Here is a 22,189-nt window from a genome sequence, read left to right as displayed (position 1 = left end):
TTAACCAAATAATTCAATTAAAAATGGTATAAGAATAATCTTCCGCCATCTAGACTTCTTAAAAAATATATTTGATATTTCGCATCTCCTTCGCCTGTTGTTTTACAGTCAGATTATCTGAACCATTATCTTTGAGATATTGTTATCCGTTATCACACACTTCATGTTGGTCGACACCATTTGCGTAAGATTCGTTCGAAAGAGTAAGTCACACTGTCAAACCACTCCTAACAGCTTTCGTATTCGTGCTGGAATTTCGAAATTTCGACTAAGCAGATACTGTTCTAAAAACAACAATATGGAAATCCAATACAATAGGAAAGTTCAATTAGGAGAAGGTGGCTATGGTTCAGTGTTTCAAGGAACGTTTAAAGGTCGTGAAGTGGCAGTCAAAAGAGTTCTCCTTAACATGGCTAACGATAATGAGGAAGAAGCTTTAAGAAAATTAGATCACCCAAATATCGTCAAACTTTTCCACGTTGAGTGTGACAAGGATTTCAAGTAAGATATCAAATTGTATTACAACATTTTAAAAAGTTAATGAAGAAGTAACTTGTGCAATTGGGTATCGTCTATCGTGTTCTATAGGGTATTTGCTTTGGAGCTTTGCACCGCATCATTAGATCAGGTAATTCTAAGGCCTGATCATCCTGAAAAATACAAAGGGCCTAAATTGCCCTACCATTTTGAAGTTTTCTCGCAATTGGCTTCTGGTCTCGAGTACATACATTCCAAGAATATAATTCATCGAGATATAAAGCCGGAAAATGTTCTCATCTCGGTCAACTCCAGCACTAATACGCAAGACGTTAAGGTAACAATGAAATGGGCTGATTTTGGTCTGTCCAGGGCTGTGAATGAGCGAGGGACATACCCGATGAGTAGTGGAGTAAAAGGAACAAGAAACTGGTACGCGCCCGAGTTGCTTAAACTACTACTTCAGGAATCTCAAACGGGTGGGCAGCGGCAACTCAGAGGCACCGTCAAAAGCGACGTATTTGCACTAGGCCTCGTCTTCGCTTATCTTCTGTTAAACGGGCAACACATTTACGGTTCTAATGAGATTGAAATTATTAACAACATCTTGGGAGATAAAGCGATCAACATGAATAGTAAATTAAGCTATATTTACGTGAAACACAGAACGGAATTTAAACGTTAAATTATTTTTCAGAAATAGAACGATGGCACTACGCATATGATCTTGTTACCGAAATGTTAAAAAACGAAGCTGCTGATCGAATATCTTCATCAAATATTGTTGATAGACTCAAATCAGAAGAAAATAAGGTAAACATAAAACTAAATTACATTTGCAAGTATCTGCATTAACCATTGCATTTAATATTTCTTGATTTCAATGTAGCTTGCAGAAAAAGAAAAGGAACTTTTTGAACTATGTAAAATAAGATACCCAGCTACTTCCAGAATTTTTCCTTCAACAAATCAAAACGAAAAGTTAAAAACCTTGATCCAGCAGGGGGTTGATGTGAATAAGAAAAACAAAGACGGAGACAACGCACTCCATTTATTGTGTTGTAATAATTCAAGCGAAAGATTAATCGACGCAATCAAAATATTAATCCAACACGGGATCGACGTCAATGAGAAAAACAACTACGGAGACAACGCACTCCATATATCGTGTCTTCATAATTCAAGCAAAAGATTAATCGACGCAATCAAATTATTAATCCAACTCGGGATCAACGTCAATGAGAAAGACGAAGACGGAAGAAACGCACTCCATTTAATGTGTTGGAATAATTCAAGCGAAAGATTAATCGACGCAATCAAATTATTAATCCAACTCGGGATCAACATCAATGAAAAAGACGAAGACGGAGACAACGCACTTCATTATTTATGTCGTAATAATTCAAACGAAAGATTAATCGACGCAATCAAATTATTAATTCAACTCGGGATCAACGTCAATGAGAAATCCAACAACGGATACAACGCACTCCATTTATTGTGTCAATTTAATTCAAGCGAAGGATTAATCGACGCAATCAAATTATTAATTCAACTCGGGATCGACGTAAAAGAGAAAGACAACTACGGGCACAACGCACTCCATTCATTGTGTTGGAATAATTCAAGCGAAAGATTAATCGACGCAATCAAATTATTAATCCGAATCGGGATCGATGTCAATGAGAAAGACGAAGACGGAAATAACGCACTCCATTTATTGTGTTGGAATAATTCAAGCGAAAGATTAATCGACTCAATCAAATTATTAATCCGAATCGGGATCGATGTCAATGAGAAAAACAAAGACGGAAACAACGCACTCCATGTGTTGTGTAAGTACAATTCAAGCGCAAGATTAAGCGACGCAATCAAATTATTAATCCAACTCGGGATCGATGTCAATGAAAAAAACCACAATGGAATCAACGCACTCCACTTCTTATGTGCTAATAATACAAACGAAAGAGTACTCGATGCAATGACATTATTAATCCAGCTCGGGATCGACGTCAATGAGAAATCCAACAACGGATACAACGCACTCCATCTTGTGTGTCAATTTAATTCAAGCGAAAGATTAATCGACACAATGAAATTATTAATCCAACTCGGGATCAACGTCAATGAGAAAAGCAACTACGGAAGCAACGCACTCCGTTTAATGTGTCAATTTAATTCAAACGAAAGATTAATCGACGCAATCAAATTATTAATCCAACTCAGGAGCGACGTCAATGGCATTGACGTACGATCATTATTACGGAAAAATGAAACTATAAATTTTCAAGAAATCATAAAACTCTTCGACGAAGCATCTCTTACATAAACATACGTGCGATTATCAATCATGTGACGTGTATGTGTATCTTATAAGGGTAAATATAGGATTTAAGCTGTTGACATTTTCCAAGAATTATTTGACATAAAACAGCTGATAAAATAATAGTTAAGAATAAGTTATGTTTGAGAAATTAAAACCCATTAAAGCTAGTAAGGCGGTGAATACATAAGATCCCGCGCCATCGACTGTGAAGGCCCAACGATTTCAGGAAGAGATATTAGGTTGGGAAGTCGAATAAATAAACAATTTTTAACAGGTTATTCGACGCCGAAACATTGTCACATTTCAGCGGCAACAAGAAACGTTAAAAGGACCTCTTGAAATGTTTTACGATTATGACCATATAGCTGATTCCATCGTAAGACATGTTTTCGTAAGGCACCACTTCAGCTACAATATTCAAGGGGAATTCAACATACACGGCGTTATTATCTTGGGAAAACATGTGTTTTGTTAAAGGTAGGATATCTCACAGGGAGAGCATGAAGAAATAGTGGTAAAAATTTAATAAATAATAAAATAAAAATTTGGACCTCTTGAGTGACAATCTAGCGTATTTTGTCTGATAAAATAAGGCGACGTTCTAATCCTAACAAACGATACTAAATATTGACGCCCTATATTGGTCATTGAGCATTTCTTAATATTTACATTTCGCTCACACGCTCGACAGCACTTCCGACAAAGAACGGCACAATATGACGTTGATTTCGGCCAGAGTTATCGAACGTTGGCCAGACCTTGCACATTTTCAGTAACACCTTTCTCTTAATTTGTTCACACCGATTTAAAAATGCTCATAACATGATGCAATTTTAGGCAAGAGCGCTAACGTCTAGCTAACACGATTGATAGCTACTTAAATTTGGCTCGCTTCTCCTCAGTCCGTTAAATGGTATTCGATGATTTTTTTTTCATTCATAATACGAAACATTGATTCGATGTTTGTTTTTTAGAATGTGGACCCCCCGAGAATCAATTCAAACCATTGAAAAAAAAAATTTATTTGAAAAAACGTTTCCACAGAAAGGGGTTCGACCCAGTTGCAAAGGTAAACTTTGCTAGATTAAACCCTATAATGGTCGCTTATTTACTTTAAGAAAAGAAAAGAAACAATAAGCAAAAGATTAATTTAAAAAAAGAAAAAAAAAGATAAAAGACGTTTGTTTAACTTTCCCCAGTATTGTTGGGGAAAAAATGTGAGGATCTGACCCAAGGACTCGTACCTTCGGTTCAGGTTCCATGTAACGTGTTTCCACGTATACAATACTTCAATCCCCGTTGGCCTCATCCAGAGCTGTTGATCCTCAATTTTACGACGTTTTAACCCATAGGGCTAAGGCGTACTACACAAGACTGAAGGCCAAATGTGTTTTACTCCATGCAGTTTAGGCCAATCACATCTCGTCACATCTTGGATACTCACATGGTTGACACGTGTTGAATTTGTCAGTAATACGCTTAGCTTTATGGCAACTCAAGAGCTCAAGTAGTTGCACGCGTGCAAACTTAAATGTTGAAAAAGAGTAAAGCTGGAATTCTTGTGTTGTGGTAACAACCCTAAAAATCGAGCTATCAAGCGAAAAGGGTTCATACTTCAAAATAGTAATAGAAAATAGATCAACTTTAATCGAAGAAGTTCTAATCAATTTTGCCCATCAGTTGCCTAACGGGAAAAAGGAAACTAATTTTAACAACTTGAGAGGGAAACCACTAATATCCGCAACAAATTCTGTACCGATGACTTTGAAGAGGAATGAGGAAAAAAAAAGAGGAAAATGAGGAAGTTGAGATCGGTTTTGAAATTGGAAATTCAAGGAAAGAGAATATTTGTATTTAATTGATTAATTTTGATTACCGGTAAACCGCTTTCTGCGGTTTGGAATTCTTACACGTGATCTTAAAAAAATGAAAAGGTTATTTGACTTCTTCCTTCGCCTATTTAACCAAATTCGTGATTGCCATAGACAGAAAATGTCGAGATCACGACGGATGCGTGTTTCAATGCTCGGGAAGCCATTGCCATTGCCACAGTTTAGTGGGCGAACTGTTTTGTTGTTTGAACTTTTCTTTTTCTTTTCGACACGGATCGGTCTGAGCGAACAAGCTTATTTAACAGCAGTTCCGAGTGGAAAAGAACAGGGGATCGAAACCGGCTCAAACCTAACAATCACCTGTGCTTTGAACACCGCAGGGTCTTACGCTCCTCAACTAAGATGGGTGGTTCCTGACAACAGTAAAAAGGTTGGAAATTGGAATCATAAGAACTGCTAAAGAACTCTATTGGAAATAACAGCCATTACGTAAATTAATTCAGGATGGACGCTTGAAAATTACTGACAACATTAACAAAACGCACAACATATCGACGCTCACTTTAAGAAACGTAACACCTGCAGACATAGGCTATACTTTGAATGCCGCAATTCAATTAGCTTCTCGCGTACCGTTTCACCCCTTCGTCAATATGTCTACGTTTACAGTTGGTATTTTTCCCAAAACTCATTGGTCACAGAGCAAATGAAACGCGAAAATTATTACAAAAGATGACAAAACGATCAGTCGTTATTGAATCTATTTCATTTTATTTGACAGGCCATGATCGATTGATCTTTTTGGAAGTCAAAAACAACGTGACCCATTTCACCACCGAAACAGGAAAACCTTGTACTATCCCCTGCAAACCCACTCACCCTAATGTCGCCGTCGATCTCTTCTGGGGAATGATCTTTGAACTTTACGAAAAGGTCTATAATTACTTGAAGTCTATGTGGAAACATTTGATTCCAACAGTGTAAAGTCGTGGGTGCAACTATAAAAAAGAAACGAACAATAGTGAGGCATGACTGTACCCATGACAGTACAGCCAACCTTCGATCAAAATAAAAAAAAAAAAAAATTATTTCGAATATGAAACTTTATGAAGGTTTCGTTATCCCAAACCGATTCGGAGTGGTCCTTCGACCCAAGAAGAGGATTTACAATAAAGAAAACGAAGATTAATCTTCGTGGAGATATTGTGTACTTTTGCACTGGAAGGCTGGACGTCATCAACGGAAAACACGTCGACATTCCCCATACATCTAACGGCATCGATACTTTCAGCCGAGATTTTTTGAAGCGGTACTTGCCAAATGATTTTCGGCAAATGACAGACTTTGCACGCTTCATCTTCGACGGGATAGGTAACTTAACGTGCAGTTAAACCAAGGAAAAGCAAAATCATTGATCGATAATAACAGTTAAAATATTTTCTTTGGAAAGGATTGGCGAGTCTGATCCAGTAGAAGAGTAGAAGGAACTAACGTCACCTTAATCTGCCGCATTAAAGAAATCAATCCAGTCACTTCATCCCTGATTTGGTCCTATCAGATCAACGACAACGGAGTAATGCAAATCATTGATGAGAATGACCCGCCAACAGGTTTGACAGTACTGGAAAAATAAAGATGGTCGTGATTTGCCAATTCTGTCACTTGCTACAGGAATTCAAACGATGAAGCAGTACGCAACATATTCATGGAGCAGAGTGGCACATTCATCACTACCCCTAACGGCAAGGTATGAGGGACGACTATATCTGCATAACATAACCCTTGACACACCCTACACAAGATTCCAATGTTCACACGAAGCGGATCGAAAACAGATTTCTTTCACAATCAAAGGCAAAAATAATACTTTTTTTTATTATTTTAATATTTTAATTCATTAAAAAATTATTTAATTTTTGAATCTGTTTTCGGACTTCAGAAATAAACAACGAACCGGTAAATAATTCTGTCGCATTAGAAAAATTAAATTCAATGATTTAAGGTAATTTAGTTTCTTCGTGGCTTCGTCGTTATCCTTTGGCAAATAAAGTATACTTATTTTCAGGAGAACAAGGAAAACACTGAAGCAGTTTATAAGAACGAAATCTCGTCAACATTGCACCTCAAAGTTGCAAGGAACAGAAAGGGGAACCTACGAGTGTCGATGGAAAAATAGTTGCGGTTAAGCGAGGCACAGGCAGTTTTTCTTCAGTGTCACTTTCAACGATAAAACTGAGACTACAATCACCATCAGTATATCTATAACTTTTGCTCTATTGTTCGTAATTGGAGTTAGAATTGGGATCAAATATTATATCGACAATGTAAGTGAAACGGAACATTCTCATAACTTCCTACACCATTTTAATACGATGTTTTCTTCCATCGGATCAGAATTTCAATTGGCATTCATGGAAAGATTAAGGGAAAGAAAACCATTGAAAAAAGATTAGATGGAGATCCAGATAGAATCGACCCGGACGTGCCGATTGAATATTAAACGGAATTTCTATCCTACGACAAGAAATGGGAATTTTCATGGAAGAGACTCAGACTCGGTTCGTTCTTCGTTTTCTGTTGAAACAATTTTATCACCATCCATTAATCTGACGACAATAATAAAAAAAAAAATTGCTCAAAAATAAAAGCATAAAGTCGTCATGGCCGAAGCCGTGGGCCTTGGAGGAACTGAAACCTTGACCACAGTGGCCGTCAAAATGTGAATCGAGCAACTGCCTAGTCTAATGAAGCATTGACATCTCTCATCAGAGAACTGAAATTCTCATCTACTTGGGTTCGCACGTTAACGTCGTTAATTTACTAGGGGCCTACACCAAAACAAATGTCTAAGGTGAATTCAAGAAGTAACAAAACACATTTTGGAAAATTAACACAACCAGCGGCATTAATTTGCAGAAGAAATTTTCGTCATAATCGATTATTGTCGTTTCGGCAATCTACAGTGTTATTTGATCGGGACAAATTTGGCAACAAATTGAACGAATTAGGTGACTTGCTACCAATTACTGGATCAGGCGAAACGAAAATAATTGAAAGGTAAATCGTTATGAAATAAGTCGATTCGTTAATCTGTTCTTTAATTTTAGTGACCACGTCAACGAAGGTTTCACTCTTTCAACCTGGGATTTAGTCCGTTGGATTTTGCAAATAGCTTGGGGAATGAAATTTTTGTCCAGCAAAAAGGTGCGTGCAATCAAATGACCTACGGCCTAATTAATTTCTAAATTTGAAAATGACTATTGTTGTACATCTACTAGCGCGCCGAGTCTACTACAACTACAACTATGATCTGGCCAACAGGTACTACACGGAGATTTGGCGGCCCGCTATGTTCTTTTGGTCGACCACGGAATCGTCAAAAGTGGCCGATTTCGGAATGGCGAAACAAATGAAGGATTACCAATACGAGAAAAAGGAAGAGGTAAACTGAGAACCAAGTAAAATTATAACTGTATCAACACTGCGATCATCTCTCTTTGGTGGACAGAGCTTAATACCGGTTAAGTGAATGGCCATTGAATCCCTTACGGATCACATCTTCTCCAGTCAATCGGATGTCTGGTCTTACGGAATTCTCTTGTGGGAAATCTTTTCCCTCGGCAAAATCACATACCCAGGTGAGACAGAAATGAAATGAAATATCCCCCCGATCTCTACGAATGAATTATTTCATTACCACAAGGAATGAATGGCAGAATACTTATGGAAGATATTCAAAATGGATATCGAATGACACCACCGTAATATTCTCCAAATTTATTCGGGCAAATTATGAAAAATTGGAGCTGGGAGAAAGATCCAAAGAAAAGGCCAACATTCTCTCATCTTGCCGAGATGATCGAAAAATACATCGGGTCATTAGTCAGCATCGACTATTTGAATATGAATTTCTCTAGTGAAAATGGTGCAGTCAAAAAGTTACTCGATCCTACTCCGATGAATCGTTTGGATATTGTGAACATTTTGAATGAGACATCGCGATCAAGAGACGTGAACCAAGACGTGTAAAAAATAGTTCATTGCAGTAATTCTTAATTTAAAAAAAAGGCAATTGATTTTACATTGTTTTCATGTAACCTACTTGACTATTTCTGAGGATTATTAAAATGTTAATCTCTAACCTAATTTATTACCCGGAACACTTAACTCACTTACGATTTGAGTCTCTAGCCTCATTTTTAGAAAATATTACAGAACACTTGCTATAGAGTTAATATATAATAGGCTGACTTACTCATTTGCTGGTAGCCTTCATCAGTCCATCTATATGCTGTCGTCAATTGAGTTTGGACACCGGAACTTGAGGACAGTCTGGGCACCATCTCTAAGTCGACTGAACTGGAAATTTCCTGAATAATTTCACGTAAAACAAATATTGGTTAAATAACATTAACAAAACAGAGTAAGTGGTGAGCAGCCAGACATGAACCAAACTCAAAGTTTAAGCATATTCTACGATAAATGGTGAAAATAGACATTTTTCTACAGTAAATCTACAGGGAAAAGAAAATTAATATTTGAGTTCTGTTTTAAATTGTCATTTAATGTTAAGAGAAGAGATGAAAACAATCATAAGTAGTCACTAGTCGGTACTCGGCAGCCAATTTATGCGAAAATTCCACTTGAAAAATTGCCTCATCTATAACCCGCGGAAGCTGCTTTTTGACCTTGTCCTCCATGTAATAAAGTGCCAAATATTAAATTTAGATGTTACATGTCAATGTCAAAATTCTATCGGCAATTAAAACACGTAATATTGTGAGCAGAGTGGGTGAGTCGGATAGGGCGTAACATCATGCCTAAACACATCATGGCCTGAGTTCGACTCTCAAAGGGAACATAACTAATTAACCACCCAACCATCAGGTGGCGCCACAGAAATTGTATAAAAGCGTATAAAAGGCCCACTCTGCGTCATATTATATCCGAAAAGTCTAGGGGGCTTGATGATTCCACTGAGATTGAGGAGGGGAGATAATCTCGGAAGTAGTCACGGGCAGACCCGCTGTATGTTGATTTGGTACAATCCGAGTAATATTCGGTTGAACTTCGTCCCCCGACTCGGCGGAGGGAACGGACCATCAGGTTTGCTTGTAAACAACCTGTTGTGTAAAATCCAGCAGACTCAGGTGAAATACCCTGAGAAATCAGTGACAACCAACCCTTCCCTGATGGCAAAGGGAAAATCCACCGAAATCCTTCGGTAATTCCGGAAGGATCCGGATGTGTTCAGAAATCGCCCTACACTAGCCAAATGTGGGGCGTTATTGAAATCACTTTTTAATAAAATTAACATTAACGGGTAAACTGCATACTCGACCTTGAAAGAGAGACTTAGAAATGTGACATTATAAAGATTTTCTTAAGTAACTAAATCTCTGTTTTACTGCATGTCGGACCGATGTAACAACGTCTATAGCTGTTGTCTAATACGCATGTAGGTCTACTGTTACGCAATTCTGAAAGTAAGCGAGAATTTTGGCGCGAACGAAACAATAAATCAGCTTCCCACCTAATCTACGGATGTGGCAAACGGGAATCCCAGCAGCGCACAAAACAGACTATTCCAGAAGGTTGAAATTAAATCTTGTTCAGCGCAAGAAAGAAGCTCGTTGCAAAACACAACGAACCACTCGACGAACGGGCATGCAGCAGTTGGAAGTAAGTGAACCGGATCTAGCTAATAAAAGGATTTGCATTCAACTTCAATACAATATTTATCACGAGCATTCGTTCAACGTATACTCGTAAAAAGAAGCTCACTTTCTTCAAGAAGAAGCGGAACACTCACTTAAGATTTAAATCTCTAACCTAATTATTTTTTTTTATATTTACTGAAAAATTCCTGTCGAGTAATTGGGCCTAGTAACACATTCTTCATAAGAATTAGGAATCAGTTGGTCTAAACTGGTGTAAGCTGTAAGTCATATTGGTAAAAGAACAAGAGACCCGTAAAGTTAAAGTAAACTTGGGCTGTAAATAATTTGGTAGAAAGCTGGTTTCTCTTCCACTAATCACTTACTAGCTACATAATAATATAATGACTTACTCTTTTGCTGGTAGGCTTAAGCTTCATTATCAGCCACATGTACAGAGGTGCCGTCAATGGAGTTTTCACATAACTTGACTGACCTGGATCTGGGAAGCCACATACTTAAGTCAATTGAACCAGAGAATCCTAAATGAAATAAATAAGAGTAAAATATTACATTTGGAAAAGGAAACACAATACATAACGCTACTATTTTCTGAAGCAGAACCAGCATCTGAATGTTAAATTAATTGCAAACCTAAGACACACTAAGACAGTGCGCAGAAATGTAAATGGGCAGATATGTCAAAGTTAACATTTTCTCATATCACATGATACAGAAAAATGAGATTATTTCATTTAATTTGAAAATTGACATTGACCTAGTAGCATTGACACTAGGCAAGAAAGAGAACAGATGATTTTGAAACTAATAATCAGCAGTATAGTTAGCATGATTTGGATACACAAATCCTGCTTAAAATTTATTAAATAAATTAAATTGATACTTCGTTTAGCAACTTAACTATTTCAGTTTTTCACTTTTGGCGCTAATAACACCCATCGAAACCCTAACCACAGACTACGAAGTGCTTACCAGACTCTGAGAGACTGAGAATGGACTGTTAGATATATGAGAAATGAGCATGAAAGATTACGGTAACAAATAAAAACTAACAATGTTGACTAAAAATCAACTAATAAAGTATTTCAAACAGCAATGAGGATGAGCCTTGTTATAAAAGATATCAAACGGATAAGCGATAACACACATCAGCTTGGCAAAAATTTGTCAGCCATTGCTCATCTTTCGTAACTTTCGTCGACTGCTACATAATACACTGTGCGACGCCAGCGCCATCTACTAGTCACATATTGAATTATGATATTCCAAACTTTACGCGCTTTACGTATAAAACTTGAAAGATGAATGACAACGACAGGAATGGTTATAATTCATGACTATATTGTTTTCCAGTGTTTCAACAAACACAATACGTCCACTGACTTTTGTTTGCCAATGATTTTTTTTTACTTTTTTTAGCATTTTTGTCAGCAACTGGAGGAGGACGTTTGCTGTTGAAAAATGGCTACTTCCTTGTGAAAAGCCTTACATACTAGTTTGAACACTGGAGTCTTTTTAAATTTTCTTCCAATCTGCCCATATACATTGATTCTCACTGATGACTGTTTCCAGTTGGGTGAGTGAAGGAAGAGCATTCCACTTACACCACTCGAGACTTCGAGGACTTTCAACTAATAGAAAAGTAGAATAAGCTGTAGTGGTAAATTAAGTAAACAAATAAAAACATTTATCTACCAGCTTTTTCAAGGTATTTTTTCTGTCGCGAACGGTCGATGGCTTGTTAGATAACTTTTAGGGTTCCTTGAATGTTTTTCTCAGATTGCTGCTCGTAAATGCAACAGCTTTCCCCTGCTCATTCAACACCTAAGTAGCGTTCAATGTATGTTTTCATTATTAGCTTTTATTACAATTAGCACAACCATTGTTTGTACCTGGATTTTCTTTGTGTTTTTCATTTGTCTCGTCATCCTGTCTTTCCATCTCAGCCAATAGAATCTCATCTTCTTCTGAATAATGGCTGGATGTTTCGAATTGACCACATAACTCTGGAGAAGATTCTAAGATTACACTTTTAGAAGTCTTACTTCTAGAAAATAGATTGTGGTTAAAACAACAAACCTTCTGGATTGATTGTACGGTCCACATTCTTTTTCCAACTCACTCCACTTCTTTTCTTCTTCTTTACAGGAGGTTTTTCATCATCACTGGAACAGAATGTCTGTATGTTTCCTTTGAACTTGCCACTTGTTCGATATTTCATCCTTCTTTTCCAATTTCTCAATTCTCTTTTCTCTTGCTTTTCGTCGTCGTCCATTTTCAAAACGTTACAACCAGTCTCTCTCGTACAACGAATCGAGAATCTCGTTCACTCTGAAAGCATGCTTACTACTTTCGGATTCGGCATGTTTTGTTTCTGCATTTTTTGTCGACTGCTAAATAGTAAATAGAGCCCATGACGCCACCTACCAGCCATATTTTAATTTAATACATTATATTTGCAGTCGCCATCTAGTAGTCGCACCTGAATTTGTTGTTTTCTTTCGACGTAAAAAGAAGAGCAAAAAGCACGTAAAATTTAAAAAAACCACATTTAAAAAATCAACAAGTTAAGCAGGAATATGTTCAAAAAATTACGATTAAAAAAAATCGATTAATTAATAAGAGAAGGGTGGGTGAGTAGGATGAGGCGTCGCTTAGTGATCGCAAGAGCACTTTGAGACCTGAGTTCGACTCCCCTGGGGAGCATGGCTGCTTTCCCACCCGGACGCAAGTTTAACTGATTAAAGTAAATGGGATAGTAACTCGTCAATGGAATGGATTATCGTTGGTTTCAATTGAAACTATCGAGGTGCAAGAAAGTTAGCATGGAAGTATTGCATTAAAATCCTAAGACCCACATCTAGGTATTCAAATGACTTTCAACGTTGCACTTGTAAGTCAATCAGTTAATTCTTAATCCATGGTTAACTGAATACAGCGGTTCTTTGAGTCCTAAAAAGCGTAGGCTCAGAACTCTAGATGTAGCTAACATTGATCTGGCGATGCCAGCATTGGTCTACAGAGTTCATTTTTTTTTCCTATTTTATTATGGTTTAATTGTTATTCAATTATTCAACCTCTAGGTTTCAAAAATACTCTGCTTTAAACTTTTGCCACTTTAATCTTTTGCTTAGTCGCACATGAATATATTAAAAACTGAATTTTTATTCGATTTCTGTGTGATTGTTATCTCATCAAAAGAATCCTTGTTGATTTCCATTCTTTAAAAAATCTCGATAGAATCTTTGATTAAAAGTAAAAACTTTTACGATCGCTACATTTACCACAGCAGAGATAATTACCGACGCTGCTTTCGTCACACACACAGACCGAGACCGAGCGAAAAAGGAAATTGCGCAACACCCGGAAGAAATGAAACTGTCATAAAAATCACGCAATTAACCTTTAATAAAATAATCCGTAAAAATGTTATTTATTTTAACACCTTGTAGTAGTCTGCTTCAACAACTCAATATTTTTTTAAACTACTCAAAATTCTTTAAAAAAAAATTAAATCAAAATGAATCAAATTTAAAAAAAGGTTGACTGTATAAATGTTGTGTGTGCAGTCGAGACAGACGAATGACTCGACCAATATCTTGTATCAATATTCAATTCTAACCAATTAGTCGCGTCTGTTTGACTTGGATGTGACCGACCTTGGAAACCGGGTTGTAATAACTAACATATAACATTTTCTCCGGCTTGTGTGTTTGCCTTCCCAGCAGACACATCAGCTGACTCATTATTACATTTCAAGGAATTTTTCACCGAGCGCATATCTCGGCGTCTGGATGTGGAGAAAAAAATGGAAGGCGATGAATCGGATACTTAAAAGAACCTGACGCCGGCAGACGCATTCGCTGACATTTAAAAAGACATACACACACACACACGCATACATATATGGATGATAATACGTAACATTGTGATTCAAATCTCTTCTTCCTTCTTCTTTTTTTGGCGGCGAATTTAAAAAAAAATATGAATTTTTATTTCTTCACCTTTTTTTTTGGCGCCGAATTTAAACATTTGAATTTAAATTTTGGTTTTTACCTTCATTTTTTTTATTGGTTTAAATTCCGCGCGAGTGTTTCAAAGGAAATCAGATATTCCGAAGAGGAAAAAAGCCGATAATCTAACAAGTGCTCGACTCTGGACGTAAAAAAAGATATTCCCTTAAGTGTCTAAATGCAAATCACTTTTCAGGTGGGTATCCTATAGTTTTTCTTCCATCCATCGCACCGGGTATAACACATGTGCGTTTCTTTTCTTTCTATCCCGGAGAAAAACGGACAGTTTGTCTCGAGCCTGGCTGTGAAGAATGAGCCACAAAGATGAGATACCCACGGAGAATAAAAGAAAAAAAAAGGGCCCCAGAGGTGAATTCGGCGGCCATCAACCGATTCTCTTGCCACACGAAAAATATCCCAGCAGTTCCCGGAGTTTAGACTTTGGCTGCTGCCTTTTTTTTTAACACGTGAATCTTTCCCGTGAGTCCTTAAGGGCATCACACAAAGGGGGGAAAAAGGCAACAATAAATCAGTAGAGACCAAAGGGGGCAGAAAATAGCTTTTGTCATGTGTAATAAACTAACAAAAAGAAGAGAGAAATAAATAAATAAGAATTTTCTCCAGCCGCACACTCGGTATGTATGCGATGGTAGAAACAAGAAAGATCATCATCGTGTTCTTGCTGGGCAAGCCATTCACCGTTAGTCCGCCAGATATATAGCATATTCACGTGTATGCTATTATATACCTTCATATTTGGAATGGTAAAAAAGAATTCTTTGGCGTTGGAAAGAAAATATATCATAAATTTCTTAAATTTTTTTTTTTCAAAAATCGCGCGTTTTATTTTTAAATTTATTATTCCAAATATTAAGACTTGATAAAGTGCATTTTGACATTAAAAAGTAAACCCGGATATCTTTATTTCAATTTTTTGTTTTTTCCCGCGAAATTTCCATTTTAATCGTTCAAATCAATTTGATTTGAATGACGGCGGGAAATTTGAAAAAAAAACGAGTTTATTCAATTTTTCCATTTGGTTTTTTATTTTGGTTTGATAAATTTGACGTTATTGTCTAGACTCGAAATGGGAATAACCAAAAGAAAAATGCTAATGGATTTCATCGAATTGCGTTTAACCGAGTCGATATGTTTGCCCGATAAAAATGCTGCGCAAGACATTTGGCGGCGATGGCAAATCCATTTTCTTCTTCTTCGTGCGTTATTTTATATAACAAACGAAATAGCCTATAGGTTATTGCGTCTAGAACACATGTGATAATCATATCCCAACAGGTTCACTCCTCCTACTTCTTCTAGATATTTCCACTGGCGCCGTCGGAATAAATTCCGGACAACGTCCACCTCGTTAAAAAATGATACGGAAAATATTCGGACATTTTCTTAAGCGGATAATTACCATTTTCTTTCCGACTCATTTTCAAAAGTCGCAAATTGTTAAATAAAAAAAGGACTCGGCGTATTTTGTGCGTCGTCGTAAATTGCGCCAGTTTGTGTGTGTGTGTGTGTGTAGGCAACCGGACTCATTCCGGTCCGAGTCTATTTGAAAAAAAAAGGCGGTTTTTTTAAGCTCATTTGGTTTATTTTCTCTCTGTACTAAAAAATACGCACAAACACATTCAACGGCGCGCTGGTGCTGGTGATAACGAACGACGCAGTTTGTTCAAAAAAACATAATTCAGGTTTTCCTTTAGTGGTCGAGTGCGTTGACTGGTCAATGCGAAGATTATTCCAACCTTGTGGGGGCTCTACAAGTCTACATGTTTCTTCTTTTTTGCTATTTTGTTAACCAGCCGAAATGTGTTTCATGCGAGACGAGTCCATATAATAATATTTGACTCTTCTACCACCTTTGGCAAGGCTATATAACACGAGCGAAAACAAAATTACAAGGTCGACGAGAAGAACACAGATGATTTTTGTCCCGACGATCGGCTTTTGATAAAAACCAAAAATAACGATCGTTTGTGCCAATGACTTTTGCCGAGGTTCAAATCCCGAAGTTGGCGCTATTTTTTCTTTTTTCAAACGAACGCGCTCTGGGGGTTCCTAAAAATAACCCGAGTCTTTCCAGAATGAAATTGATCGTAACAAATTTTTTTTTTAGCTATCGGCTTTTTTCTAATCAGGTAAGAAAAGAAAAAAAAAATTTATATTTATATACTTATTTTTTTCCCACCTTTGAAAATGTTTACGACTTTGCAACAATTATATATACAGCGTCAGGTCAGCGGCTAAATACTCGTTAGTTATTAGACTTTTTTGAAAAAAAAAAAGAAAAAAAACGTTTTAAATTCGAGATAATAAATAATTATTATCGGGGCTGACCATCTTGGCTAGAATCACGCTCGCGGAACTACGGCGAAATTTGTCACGAAACGTTTAAAAAAAAAACCAAAAACAATGCCCAATAAAAATCTGGATTGCGCAATTTATGCAAATTTCTCTGTGTGAGGGGGTGAAAATATATATTTCCTGGCCAGCAGAAAACTTCAAAACAATTTTACGCTGATGTCAATAGATTTTATTTTCAAAATAAATATATAATCAGCATTCACGACACAGCCAACCATCTCTGTGTGTGTGTGTGTGTTTGGACGTATATGTAAAAAAAAAAAGGATCTCGGGATTTAAGTGTTTTCAAGTTATACCCGCCCGAGGGCACGGAAAAGATAAAAAAAAAAAGAAGAATGAAAGTCATCCGGGGCCAGCAGCAGCAGCAGCAGCAGAGCCCCTGGACTCTGGCTGTGATACAAAACATGTGTGAACTGCCGGTGGAGACGAGGTTCACGGTCACCTTTCAAAATGTTTTGTCGCATTTCGTGAAAAGGATAAAAAAATAAATAAATAAAAAAGAAAATGTTAATACACTCCATAAAATGTTACTAATACGTAACTATTTAGAAACAACCAACAAAACCAACTCGAAAGAATTTTTTTTTTTTTGTTTCGGGAGTCACGACTTTTGTTATTCCCCCCAAAAAAAGAAAATAAGACACACACTATCCGCCATATCATTTTTTTTAATTTTTATTACGACGTGGAAATATAATTCTGTGGATTAAAAAAAAGAAAATTTCACCGAATGATTTTTATTTTCACGAACGTTTTTTCTTCTTCTTTTGTGAAACAGAACAAAAGGAACGACTGGCGAAAATGGAGACGATGTAAATGGATGTAATGGTGCGACTTGTCTAAGTTTTCCACCATTTTTTCGAGGGTGGTCCATCGCTTTTTGATGGAGAGATGCGCGCTCTCCGAAAAGGAATGCGATGGGAGAATTTGAATAATCCCGCCGATGCTACGGGCGCATTTAGGACCCAGACCGGAGAGAAAAAGAGCTTCGATAAGATCGTCAAAGCCAAATCAATTGTCTATTGAATGCATAAAAGAAAAGGAAAAAAGGGCGTGGGCTTACTATATTATTCGGGGTCTATTACAGACAGACACAAAAGCGCGTGTCACGGCGTGAGGTCCCTCGGCGAGCACAGACGATTGTGTGTCTTGGCCTTTTTTGAACGATTACACGTACGTACAAGAAATTTTGGCCCGTATGTTTTACCCTTGCACAGAGAGATGGGAAAGGTGTGCACATAAGTCTTATAAGAGAGGCTGTGAATAATTTATATCTATATGTTAATAATCATCACGCGCCGGACGAAAAGGCTAATCGATTACCGCACACGACGGGCAACGGTACTTTTGCTGGGCTGGTGAAAACTCATCGCCGAGAATGGATCGAATAATCCGGTAAAATTATTACACACACAGCGCAGGTGTGCAACTTGATAAAACAAATATTTAGTCCGCCAAAATGATCTAACGTGTTTGACGTCATTGTTTCGGGCATTTACGAAATAGATCAAAAGTGTATACAGTCACCGCTGTGCAATAAAAATATTAGAAATTGGTTCGAAATGAGTCCAGCCACACATTAGTACATTACCAAACTGATAAAAATGGACACTATCTGGTGTCAAACATTTTCAAACTGGGCAGAAGGAGGAGGAGAAGGAGGGAGGGAGGGGGGGGATTATATTATCAGTATAAAAATATTTCGGCCACGGGTCCGGTTCACCTTACATACACATTGCTCTCTGATAAAGAAAAAAACCAAAATGTTAAAATTGTAGTTGTCCGTTCCATTTTTACTACGCTACTAGTCCGTCTTGTTTTCCTGTCCGTCTCTCTCCGCCGATTCATTCACGTTAGAACGAATCACATTTCAAATTTGGATAGAAGAAAAAAGAGCCGAAAATTAAAAATGGCTCACTACCCAAAATTGAAAAAGAAATTGGGTTTAATCGGAGCATTTTGTTTAATCGTCTGGGCAACCTTCATCCTGGCCATGCAGGTAATTTCATTTTTAAAAATCAGATGTCCAGCTAAAAAAAACAATTTTAATTAAATCAAACTAATTCATCAACACGTCACACACACTCCAAAAAAAGAAAATTAATTCATTAATTAATTAAAACATTTTAATTAATTTTTCTTTTCCTTTTTTTGTTTTTGGCACGGTGACATTGGGTCTAGTTGTACGTGTTCGGCTACTACAGCAAACTGTACGGCGAGGGGACGGGCGACCGGAATTGGAGCGACGCTTACACGGGCATGGTGTTGGCCAACAGCGCCGCCAGCCTTTTCTTCGGACTCTATTACGTCATCGTGTTCGCCGAGAAGGCAACAACAACCAAGATGTAAATATACATACATCTAAATCGCCAAACCCAGCACAAAAATATATACGTGGAGTGAATAATTAATCAAGTGGCGGGGGTTCTAATAAAATAAAAAATAAAAATCCAGTTCATCCGGATGACCGTTACAATTTGAAGGAATTCGGTTATCTGAATGTTTTAACAAGATTTTTGTTTTAAATTTAAATTTAGGTTGTTGTGGGGAATGATCATGGCCGTCATCGGGTCTTTTGCAGCCGCTGGATCGACCGTTCTGGCCGCCCTGGAAGCCGATTGGGTCCAGGTATCGGCCAATGTCGACTCGTCCCACCCGTGCAGATTTTCAAACGAATCCCAGGCCAACCCCATTTACCCATCGGAATTGATTTGTAAATAATTAAAAAATGAAATTTAAAAATGGAAATTAAAATTCCGAATACCCAAAAATATTTTCAGGCACCAACTGGTTCGCCCTGGAAGTGACGGTGGCCGTCCTGAGCGGCCTGGCCTTTAGCGAGTACATCTTCATCGGCATAGTCATCTTCCTGGGAATGTCGGCCGCTAAAAGTTTCACAGACAACCTGGACTCGCCCATCAACAAGTCCCTGGATCCCATCATCCCCCAGGCCCGCATCGGCACCACCACCAACAATAACAACAACATCAACAACCCGCAAAATCTGGCCGGAAAGGACGGCCCGTACAATGCCTATAACTATTCACCTCCGCCCAGCGCCAAACCGGCCCCTAGCCAACAAAGTTACGACGATTTGAACCCTCAATACGGTTATCATTTGCAGCAGTTGTCTCTGCAGCAACAACACCAACAACAACAACAACAGCAGCCGAAACCACCCACAGCGCCCAGTGTCTACCACCAGCCCGTCCGAGAAGCTCCGGCCGTTCCGTCCAGTGCCAACAACAACGTCCCACCGATGAATCGAGGCCGGCTCCAGGTCCTCCACAATCAGCGACAACGTCCAGCACCGCCACCGGTGCCGGCCAAGCCCAGCGCCAACAACAGCAACCTCTACCGCTATTAATTCAAATCCAACCCAATAATTTACCAGAATGAATTAATTATCCTGGATAATTAACGATAAATAACTTGGATAATTTATCCAAGTTATTTTTGACTTGACCATTTTTTCTGTTTCATAAAAATGGCCGGCCCACTTGAAAAGAATTTCAAAATATACAACCAAAAGATTGAAATCAATGACTCATTTCCAGACTGGGCAAATTTTAAAACACCCCAACTAAAAACTCATTATCTTATCTGACGTCATTGCGGGCGACATTTATCTATCGATATACCCAAGTTGCGAGGGGATCAACATTTATTGGACCTTTTGGGGCCCATTATCTTTCGGTCAATTTACATCATGGCTTCCATTGGTTATTTTTTTCGTTTGGCCAGTCATTTTTTATCGCGTGATTGAGAATCTTTCTCTGGCCAGCTCTTCCAACAACAGTTCCACTGTATTTTGCCCAGTGTCCTGGATTATTTTGCAACATTTCCTGGACGAGGTGATCCATCACAGCTCGGGTGACGAAATCTAAAAAAAGAAGTTGTTGCCGGCCAGGTTTTCACAGTTCTCAAAAAAAAAAACAAGTTCAATTGGTGTTTTAAAACTAAAAATACAAAAATAAAAACATCAAATAGGAAATGTCTGGTGACAGCAACGGTAAAAAACCTGATGGGAAAGTGCGTGCCAAAATTCCGTCGGTTTTGCTGGCCCTGACGGGCATCGCAGTTGTCGCCATTCAGGTATTATTGTACATATAACTGACCCAGCACACCTGGACATTTTTTTTATTTGACTTCACGGAAGATGATTAAATCAAATTTCGCGCTCTTTTTTAAAAAAATTTCAAATGGACAGACATACGTTTTCATCAGCTTTGACCAATTTAAAGACTCTTACGGTCCGTTCATTCTCTACAATGGAGTGGCCATCGCCAGCGGGGCCGTCAGTTGCCTGACGGGCTTCATTTGCTTCTGCTGCACATCTTCCCAACGATCCTCTTCCGGGTAAAAAAAAATTATTTCAATTTTAAAATTGGACAAATTATCACGAAATTTCCTTATCGGCGACAGGTTTTGCTTCAGCGCCTTGGTGGGCGTTTTGGCCGCTATCTGCTCGGCCGGATCGGCCGCCATGACGGCCATCGAATCGTCCAAAATCAATTCTAATGATATCGATCATCCCTGCGCTCAATTAGACAACGATCAAACCATCAACTGCGAATTGTGGTTCGATTTGGAAGTGGCCGTCGCGGCGCTCAGCGTCTTGTCTTTCATTTTATCAGTCACGTTATTTATCGTCATCATGGCCGGCTCGTCAAAGTCCAAAGTATTTTTCAAATTATCTTGGGAAAAAAACAAATTTCGCCCTAATCGATCGACACACAATTTTTTGATGGAAATTTCTACAGAAGAAAATGGAACGATCGAATGTCGAACGGCCGGTGGAGATGGTCCGCGAGATGGAACACATTCCGGCCGCCCAGCCGGTGGTCATCATGCCGGTGATAGTCGAAGAAGTCTACAAAGAAATGGAAGTCGTCGAGCCGGAACCGGAACCGGAAGAGTCGGAAGATTCTGAGCCGGAGCCGAACACGATCGCCGGACGACAGCCGTACATCGAGCAACTGAGAATGCTGTCCAGGGAGGAGCTGGAACGTCGACTGGGCGAACACATGCAGCACCAGTTCCTGGAGGAACTCCGCACCGAATTGAACCGCCGCAATTTAATTCCCATCAACGGCCGATCCGGCAGCAGCAGCAGCTCCATCAGGAGCGCCAGCAAAGTTCCAGTAGCCCCTCGACCCGATTACTACCAAGAAGAGACTTTATAAGGAATAATTTTTATGCAAATTTTTTCCTTTTTCCCAATTTTAAAAATTCCCTCCACTTCGAATAAACGTCGATTACATAATAGACCTGATTTTGTTGGTTGTTATTTAGCTGGCGGCCGGCCATCATTAAGTTTTTTTAAAACAGAAACTGGAACTTTGTCGTTTGAAGAAAAATATTCGGGATAATAATGAGTCACGGCCGGATGGCGGCCATTTGACAACAAAGGAATAAATAGGCAACTTGTTTACACTCGGTTAAATAAATCAACTAAATGTTTGGTGAATTTTATTTTTTTTGAAA

At 38.3% G+C, this 22,189-nt stretch overlaps 3 protein-coding genes across 5 annotated transcripts; all 3 read left to right on the top strand.

Annotated features, from left to right (window-relative positions):
- Window positions 1–192: 192 nt before the first annotated feature.
- On the top strand, window positions 193–5,619 carry LOC124209009 (sensor for unfolded proteins in the ER ire1-like). The gene is made up of 5 exons (XM_046606878.1): window positions 193–501; window positions 589–1,112; window positions 1,175–1,290; window positions 1,367–2,312; window positions 5,417–5,619. The coding sequence occupies exons 1-5, from the start codon at window positions 299–301 to the stop codon at window positions 5,617–5,619; spliced, it is 1,992 nt and encodes a 663-aa protein (XP_046462834.1). The 5' UTR covers window positions 193–298.
- A 12,847-nt stretch (window positions 5,620–18,466) lies between these two features.
- LOC124208448 lies at window positions 18,467–20,241 on the top strand. Its single transcript, XM_046606177.1, has 5 exons — window positions 18,467–18,701; window positions 18,884–19,047; window positions 19,240–19,415; window positions 19,483–20,106; window positions 20,144–20,241. The coding sequence occupies exons 1-4, from the start codon at window positions 18,612–18,614 to the stop codon at window positions 20,067–20,069; spliced, it is 1,017 nt and encodes a 338-aa protein (XP_046462133.1). The 5' UTR covers window positions 18,467–18,611; the 3' UTR covers window positions 20,070–20,106; window positions 20,144–20,241.
- Window positions 20,242–20,432: 191 nt separating this feature from the next.
- Window positions 20,433–21,972, top strand: LOC124208450. Of its 3 annotated transcripts, XM_046606181.1 has the most exons (5): window positions 20,434–20,612; window positions 20,693–20,797; window positions 20,913–21,061; window positions 21,128–21,383; window positions 21,466–21,972. In XM_046606181.1, the coding sequence occupies exons 2-5, from the start codon at window positions 20,696–20,698 to the stop codon at window positions 21,886–21,888; spliced, it is 930 nt and encodes a 309-aa protein (XP_046462137.1). In that variant the 5' UTR covers window positions 20,434–20,612; window positions 20,693–20,695; the 3' UTR covers window positions 21,889–21,972. The 3 variants fall into 3 exon arrangements, with proteins under 3 accessions (XP_046462138.1, XP_046462137.1, XP_046462136.1); XM_046606182.1 differs by having other exon boundaries at window positions 20,433–20,797; window positions 21,469–21,972; XM_046606180.1 differs by having other exon boundaries at window positions 20,435–20,797.
- Window positions 21,973–22,189: the final 217 nt, after the last annotated feature.

This window comes from Daphnia pulex, chromosome 12, assembly GCF_021134715.1.
Source record: "Daphnia pulex isolate KAP4 chromosome 12, ASM2113471v1".
Taxonomy (NCBI): Eukaryota; Metazoa; Arthropoda; class Branchiopoda; order Diplostraca; family Daphniidae; genus Daphnia; species Daphnia pulex.
The sequence above is the reverse complement of the archived record's forward strand: the minus strand, read 5'-3'. Positions and strand labels throughout refer to the sequence as shown.

Coding starts and splice junctions, on each gene's coding strand:
- LOC124208448 (XM_046606177.1), top strand. CDS start 18,612: ATGGCTCACTACCCAAAATTGAAAAAGAAATTGGGTTTAATCGGAGCA. Junction 18,702..18,883: donor CCTTCATCCTGGCCATGCAG/GTAATTTCATTT, acceptor CATTGGGTCTAG/TTGTACGTGTTCGGCTACTA. Junction 19,416..19,482: donor TTACCCATCGGAATTGATTT/GTAAATAATTAA, acceptor AAATATTTTCAG/GCACCAACTGGTTCGCCCTG.
- LOC124208450 (XM_046606181.1), top strand. CDS start 20,696: ATGTCTGGTGACAGCAACGGTAAAAAACCTGATGGGAAAGTGCGTGCC. Junction 21,062..21,127: donor TCCCAACGATCCTCTTCCGG/GTAAAAAAAAAT, acceptor TATCGGCGACAG/GTTTTGCTTCAGCGCCTTGG. Junction 21,384..21,465: donor CCGGCTCGTCAAAGTCCAAA/GTATTTTTCAAA, acceptor AAATTTCTACAG/AAGAAAATGGAACGATCGAA.
- LOC124209009 (XM_046606878.1), top strand. CDS start 299: ATGGAAATCCAATACAATAGGAAAGTTCAATTAGGAGAAGGTGGCTAT. Junction 1,113..1,174: donor TAAAGCGATCAACATGAATA/GTAAATTAAGCT, acceptor ATTATTTTTCAG/AAATAGAACGATGGCACTAC. Junction 1,291..1,366: donor TCAAATCAGAAGAAAATAAG/GTAAACATAAAA, acceptor ATTTCAATGTAG/CTTGCAGAAAAAGAAAAGGA.